The sequence below is a fragment of the Henckelia pumila genome, chromosome 2, assembly GCF_033568475.1.
Source record: "Henckelia pumila isolate YLH828 chromosome 2, ASM3356847v2, whole genome shotgun sequence".
NCBI lineage: Eukaryota > Viridiplantae > Streptophyta > Magnoliopsida > Lamiales > Gesneriaceae > Henckelia > Henckelia pumila.
This window is the reverse complement of record NC_133121.1, coordinates 41,093,038-41,100,988: the sequence shown is the minus strand read 5'-3', so window position 1 is coordinate 41,100,988 and position 7,951 is coordinate 41,093,038. Positions and strand designations below refer to the sequence as shown.

At 32.1% G+C, this 7,951-nt stretch overlaps 1 protein-coding gene across 1 annotated transcript; it reads right to left on the bottom strand.

Annotated features, from left to right (window-relative positions):
• Positions 1–1,135: 1,135 nt before the first annotated feature.
• LOC140882382 (auxin-responsive protein IAA26-like) lies at positions 1,136–4,670 on the bottom strand. Its single transcript, XM_073288358.1, has 7 exons — positions 4,209–4,670; positions 3,983–4,080; positions 3,399–3,850; positions 2,343–2,617; positions 2,021–2,171; positions 1,800–1,870; positions 1,136–1,312 (listed from the first exon to the last, which is right to left on the bottom strand). The coding sequence occupies exons 3-7, from the start codon at positions 3,818–3,820 to the stop codon at positions 1,263–1,265; spliced, it is 969 nt and encodes a 322-aa protein (XP_073144459.1). The 5' UTR covers positions 3,821–3,850; positions 3,983–4,080; positions 4,209–4,670; the 3' UTR covers positions 1,136–1,262.
• Positions 4,671–7,951: the final 3,281 nt, after the last annotated feature.

Here is a 7,951-nt window from a genome sequence, read left to right as displayed (position 1 = left end):
ATCAAATAGATAAATAAATTTTTAAAAAAACAAAAGAAAAAAACTAAAACTTGCGGTATTAATATAAAAATTTAGAATTAAAAAATATAAGAATATAAATTTTGAAAATAACAAAACTAAAAACTAAAATTTACGGTAATAATATTAAAAGTTAGAGTTAAAAACATATATTTACAAAATTAATGTAGAAGTATAAATTAAATATATTACCTACCTAAAAATATGAATAAAAAAGGTAAAATTTTATCATTGTGAAATCTATCTATCTATTATCTATTATTACCTATCTAAAATTGTGAATAAAAGAGTAAAGTTTTATCATTGTGAAATAACAAATTTGTAATTTTATTTACACTATAAGAAAAATCATATAAAAATATATAAGAATATAATACAAGTTAAATGACAAATAATAAAAAAAATATGCAAGTTACATGACTATAAATGAAAATATATATACCAAAACAGAACAAAAAAAAACATGCGAGTTAAATGATCAAAATAAAAACAATATACAAATGACATGATTAAAAATAAAAAATGCATAGTAATATGACTAAAAATGAAAACATTCAAGTTACTTGATTGAAATTACAAATTCACCATTAACATGACTAAAAATGAAGAAAAAAAATATGATCATTGTATTATTTTAGTTGATTTTCATAATAAATAATTAAGTCTATATGATTTTTATTATCAGGCCGTGAAAATTTCAATAATTATAAAAATAATAAATAGATATATTATATAAACAAAGTATCACAACGTGCATCGCACATGCTGTTTACTAGTTCATATAAATATACGACTTTCAATTGTGAATTATCTCTTGTACTCCTCATTATCTTCATTATCAGTCCATCATTAATTAATTATGGTCTAACCAAAAAGATAATGAGGGATACAACAGAAACTTCACAACACAATATGATTAATTAATGATGGACTAACGAAAAAAATGAAAGATACAACGAGAAAATCACAATTGAAAGTCGTATATATATATATATATATAGTTCAATAATACAAAAGCCCGGAACTCGGATAATATTTTGAATTCAAATTTTATGATTGAATGGGCTTTGAGAACCGAGGGCTTAAACAAAAATATAATAGTTTCGAGATTTCACAATTTTAATATAAAACCAAATTTTATATTATATTCTAATTAAACGCAGTCTTACACAAGAACATGCAAATTTTACAACCAATAACGTCTCGCTCTACATATCATAAAAAATTCAAGGAAAACAAACAATTCAGCAACCTTCTCTATATTCAGTTGAAAGCTTCCCCTGTTTACTTCCACCTGCAAACACATGTAATGATTAAGACGTGCCTTAAGATGATGTCTCGTTGAATATTAAAACTTATAAAGAGTGATTTATAAACCCATTATGTTACACAACCAAAGAGTTAAATTTTTGGGATAGAACACCTCTTGAGATCATAACTTCACGACACATAGCGATAACAGTCTGCGTAGCGGAAGAAACGACCTAAAAAAAGTCGACATCAGCTTCTCAAGGGTTGAGAGCGCTAATAGTCCGCGTAGCAGAAGAGACGACCTAAATTAGGCCGACGAAGTGGGAAAATTAACTCGACCTCTCAAGAGGTCGGAAATGTTACAATTGTCTCATGTTGAATATTAAAACTAATAAATAGTGGCAACACGCTTTTTGGGATGAAGTATCTCTTAGGTTTATAACATTACAACTTCACAAACCATTAAACCCGATTATTTATTTTTCGATGTAGTTAATGTGTATACAATGTTTATCCAAAACGAACGGTACCATCAAGGGACAGAATTGGAAGTCGAGAGCTCTTCAAGACGCGTAGCCTCTTCACCGTTGACACGAACATGCTGTCAAATCACATGTGAAGAAAAATCATTTTTTGCGGTTTGAAAACATAGATTGTTGTGAACACAAGATTTATATTGGATCGAGCTTTTCAACTCGTGTATGGAAGGCAGTATTCATTGTGTACATGGAGTAGTTATAATGATGCTTACTGCCAAGGAACATCACCAACAAGCATCCTGTCACCTTCATTGTCTTCATAAACTAGAGTGTATTCTCCACTTTCATGCAATAAGTGTCCCCTCGTCCCATTTCCTCCCGTGTCCTTAAGCTTGATTCCAACACCACAAGATTCTCTTTGAGCTACAAATAAATGAAATTTCAAAACTCGAAAATTAAATTTCAATTTTCAACGTACTGTTTATCTTGAAGTGTAAGTATCACTCCTGCTAACTAAAATCTTGAACTTGCATCTAAAAAGAATCAAGACTTAGTAATCCGTCCTTAAGTTTCTCAATCAAAAAAACAAGTAACCTGCAAGAAGTCCTCTGAAGAGTTCATCGACCGCAATGGAGAGCTTTTCATAGCTGTCATAAGCTTTAAGATCAACTTTTCTTCCAATCGGAACACCATCCATGTTAATCTTCACAAGCAGGCTGCTTTTCGGAAGATCTTCATTTGGCTTCTGGCCTGAAGTTTTTGTCACATTCGCATTCAGAGATTCGGATGCAGGCTTAGAAGAAATGCTGTTCGTGAGATTCTTCCGAAACGATCGAATTGGAGGCCATCCCACCACTGGAGGAGCACTCCTATTGTTAAAAATGACACCACTCTTCACCATTATTTACTTTTAACAAATGGTAAAAGAAAGTAAAACCATGAGTTGGAGTCAAAAGTTGCAGATCAAAGTTTAAGAATTTTTCATCTGCAAGGACAAGGAGGTATAGTCCTCGGCCCAAGCAAGTGAGACTTGAACTTCCTTTATTACTGCTCCATATCTGTCCTAGCTAGCTTAAGGAGAGGGGCTAACACAAAGATTGCCAAAGAAGTTTATTACATAGTCTTAAAAGACCATTCATATATTTCTCTGGCTCTCCTAGTTCAACAAGGGACTGACTATTAACAATGGTAACATTGTGAATGTCAGTTCCACTGGTCATTGTTGAATCAGCATATAATTAAGCTCTGGCGAAATCCCATATTCACTCATAGTCATGGAACCGTGTTCAGCAGAGTGCTTGCTCGTTCGAGCAAAAGGACACTAGATATCAGAGTAAAAGAACTTGATCAATATATATGAGTTGAATAGTTAAAGCTCAATCACAGATATGTAGTCCAAATCTATGCTCGAATCAGGCTTTCACTAAGGTGATCTATAGCAAAATAAATAAATTTGATCCTAGCACAGGTGGCTACTGGACAACCCAAAAACAGGCATGTAATTCACAATGATACCATTAAAATTAAAACCAAAACAAGCTTTAACATATCGAATGAAACAGTGCAAATACCTAAGGCAAAAACCAAAAGAGGGAAAAAAAAAAGGTCTGAGTACAAAGAAAACTAGACATTAAAGATGAGCCAGCTTACCTTTTCTGAGCACTGGTGCTGTTGGGGACAGCAATATTTGCAGAAGCTGATGACAATCCCTTCTTCGTTTCTGCAATCCGCAAATCTTCTCCTGCTCTATTGTTACAGGATTCCTTCACGACAGTGACTTGACCTCCTCTCTGTATCTGCTGATGAACTGGCTGAAGGTGCATGAAAGGAGCCATTGTTGGCTGATTCAGCGGATATTTAAGACAAGGGTCGTTGGAAAAGTGAGCAAAAGAAAGAGGGGATTCATTGTTGTTTTCTTTGGATATTGTCCAGTCTCCACTTGGTGGACCAAGGGTTAATTCAAGCCCATGGTTTTTTGTTGCTTCTGCACTTTTTTCCACAAGCCAGCCCTTTTTGGGGATCAAATCCATTAACTGTGGACACCCCTCATCCTTTCTGCAAAACCCCTTCATCTATCTTTATCGTGCAAAAAAGGAAGAAGTCTGCGGCAAGAAGAAGAAAGAAAGGATAAACAAAAAAGCTTTTTTCCCCCTTAATCAAAAGGAATAAATATTTAAGGTAAAACAGAATCTTGATGGAACAAGAGAAATGAGTTTTAGCTACAAAGTTCTCACCTAGCACAGTTTGCTTAACCAAAGCTCGGAAAAACGGAAGCCCACGTATTTCATAAAACTCAAGAAAGACTATCCCATTCCCACCGAAATTGATGAAGCTTCAAACAAAACGATGATTCAGCCAACACAACAAAACACAAATGTTGGAAGCTGCAGACGCACTCCCAACTTAAAACCAAGAAAAGCCCAACAAGAGAGAGAAAGAAGAAGATAGAATAGTAAATACGCTGCGGATGGCAATCTTGCTTTTATGGCTTATTCTTTAGCACGCTGAGAGTGACCAGAGTGGGTTGTCTCTTTCTAGTCTCTACATCTATTCTCTCTCCCCCCGTTTTGCATATCCAAGATTCCAAATGTTTTGTTTATTCCGATATTTATTTTGTATATTTTCAAGAAGGGGGGGAACAAGAAATCGGTGAATTAGTGGGGAGGTAAGGGAGCATGAAAAAAAAAAAAACATAAGAATAAACAGACCAGAGAATCTTTTTACTCAAAGTACTCCCTAAAACAAGAAACGTAATTTGACCAAAACACACGCAACCAACCAAAGTCCCCAAAAAGATGCTGTAGTTTGGTTTACAAAGCGAACATTACTGCAAAGTGCAGATAAAAAAGCAGCGACATACAGCTATTAATCTATTAGTATAGCCTCAGGATTCAGCACGCAGCCCCATGAACATCCCATTCTTGATTCAACAAGCCTCGAGCCTAATTATTATTTGGTTTACCAATGACACGTGAATGCCTCACCCAAATATTCCTAACTACTGAAATTGGCCATTAATCCAAATTATATTGTGACGCCGTTGGGACTATTTATAAACAATTTCAAACATTTTTATCAACACGTGAGAAGAACATCACGATTATTTTATAACGTACAAAATCTACAGTATAAAAATACATATGAAATACGCGGGACGCATGTCAACTATTAAATTTCCAATATTTATATGGGAAGTTAGAAAATCATGTACATATAACACGTATGCTCCGGCCATGCGACATCTGTTTTTGTGTTATGTTAACCGTCATCTATTGCATGGCTCGGCCACACTACATATGTTTATGTATTATGTTAACAGTTGTCCAAAGAAAGGAGAGTAGATGAACAATGGATCAAATTCGGTAAGATTATATGTCGCTGTCTTTTTTGTATCTATTTCAATATTTATCTTCATCTCTCTTGGATATTCAACTTTCATTTTCATTATCATCTCTTCATACTCGTAATATGATCAACTATTCTTAACTTACCCAAATATCATATTATCACCTACAATTAATTTTTTTTTCAAATTGGAATTACTTTGATTAAATTATGTTTATTTACCAAATTCTTAAGAAACAATAAGAAAAATTTAAAGATAAAAAATAACAATTTATTAAAGCAAGTGCTAAAAGAAGCCGTTCGGATAAAATTATAAATGTTAAATATGAATGGTCATATAATCGTTATTATCTAGATACTTTTTATACAACATTTTTTATTGGGTCGATGAGAGGATTGTCACAATTAATTCATTATTTTTCTAAATAAGTAATTGATGGAGTAACGAATGAGATTGGTGTTATAAGTTTAGCAAAAAGGATTAAATATATAGAGGGTGGTCGTCGCGTCTCTTCTTATATTTTTTTTCTATTTCTACTGTGTATCTAAAAATCATATAAGAAATAATAAAATATTATAAATAATTTAATCTAATATTATTATTCTACAAAAATACATTAGCGTTATACTAATAATTTTCTTTGTTCCAACGGTTATCATTCAAAAAAAGTAAATTAGAATTAACATTTATGAAAGTATGTTATTACATCCGCCTCTATCCCTTAACCCGAAAATCCTCATACTTAGGTACGGTTTAGAGTTAAAGATGAGATAAATAATGTAAAGATAAGTAATATATTGTAATAAAAAGTAAATAAGATATGATAGTTAATATAGTATTTGATTTGATTGATTGATTATAGTATATTTGATTTGATTGATTAAATTTTATATAAAAATAGTAAATTACCATTTTGACCTTCTAATAATTAATAAAATATGGATATTATTATTTATAAAGGGTAATGTAGTAATTTAAATTTAATGATTTGATTGATGTAGAATAAATAATTAATAATTTGATTGATGTAAGATATATAATTAATTTATGTATAAATAATATGACAAAAAAAACGTAAGATGAGATAAGATAAGTTATACATAAATTAATAATATGGCAAAACAAAAGGTATCTTAATTTTTACTCATTTATTTTTCATATCCAACAAATCTTTATACCGCTTTCGGATAGGATAGGATATGGGATTTTCCATCATATTCGGCTGAAATTATCTCCATGTTAATGAGCTTTCCGGAGTTTAATATTAAAAGCAGGCAGATCCCAGGATCTTGTCTTCTCTGCATTTCACACATATCCAAGCAAGAACTCCACAAAGTGGACCCTACCTCGTTTTGGGGTTTTTTTTTTTATATAAAAAATCAAATGAAATTATTATAAAAGTAAATTATCCTAAAATTTCTAATAGTCTTCCTAACTTTATTATAATTCTTTAGCCTAATTTTATTATAACTCTTTAACCAAAAGATTCTTTACTATAATTCCTTAGGACCATCAAACTTGAATATTTTAATGTTTAATTCTTGTACTGGATTTATGCTAATTTATGCTTGAAATCTATAGGTTTTATGCTTAAAATTTAAAGGTTTTATGCTTGAATCTGGAGATTTTGTGCTCATCTGCAGTATAAAGAATTATCCGCAAAAATGGTATCAGAGCTTTAGGTTAGTTATTCAGACGTAATATTATTCGTTAATTCATATTTTCTTTGTTGAGAAGAAGATTTTTACAAAAGAATGACTTCAACCGAAGGTTTGAATCAAAAGGATTTTATTCATATGAAATCCTATAAACAAGTTAATCTATTCACAATAGATTACTTACAACAGGTTGTGATTAATGCTCTCAATTTTGAAGAGATAAAGAAAGATGATTTCTAACTCTCAATTTTTAGAGATTACCCCAGATTCCTCTAAACTCTTCGGAGATCTTAGAGAAATTCAAAAGACGGTACAATATTACAGCAAACAGCTGTATGAAATACCTCAGAAAATTGAAGAAATCCTTAAGAAATAAGAGAAATTCTTGGAACTCTAAAGGATCTTCAAACTAAAATCATAAATCTAGAACACACTTCTGGTTCTAGAAAAGAGAATAAAGGAGGAAGGTTACCACTCTCGTTTGGTACCGAACCTTTGTTACATCAGAAAGGTAAAACCAAAATGGTTCAAAAACCTTTAACTGATGATGAAATGATGATTAATCTTATAAAGCAGTATCAGAGAAAAATACTATCTGATGACTACTTTAGAAAGATTAAATCTCGAGGATCTACAAGATCTTGCGGATTTTTTTGCGAATCTCAAAGTAGTAGATCTAAAAATGAATTCCCCTGAGGGTGAACAACCCATAGGGAATCTCCCAAGATATGTGGTTAAAACAGAAGAACCACATAGTGAGTTCCAGGTTGGAGAAAATTCACATCCAGCAGGAACCAGATCAAGAAGGAGTAAAATCCCACTCCATCAAACTCCTTACAAAAAAACTGTTTTAGATCCAATACATCCTTATGGGATTATGTTAAACCTTGATGTTCTGGACTTCAAAAACAGAGAAGATCTCATAGATGATTGGGCATCAGCTATGAGAATAGCAGCAGGAACATTAGATCTCAATAAAGAAGGTTTCACTAAACTTCTAGAAATGAGTCTAATGGGATCTGTCAAGATCGCCTGGGAAATGACTATGCCAGAAACTAAGGAATCAATCTTAGCAGGAGAATCCCTCAGTGAGATTGGAGGAAGAATGGCCACCCTATTTAAAGCACAATTCATAGAGGTAGACTATTTCAATAATCAAGATACAGAGAAAAAGAGAAGATATACTCAAGCTCTGTATA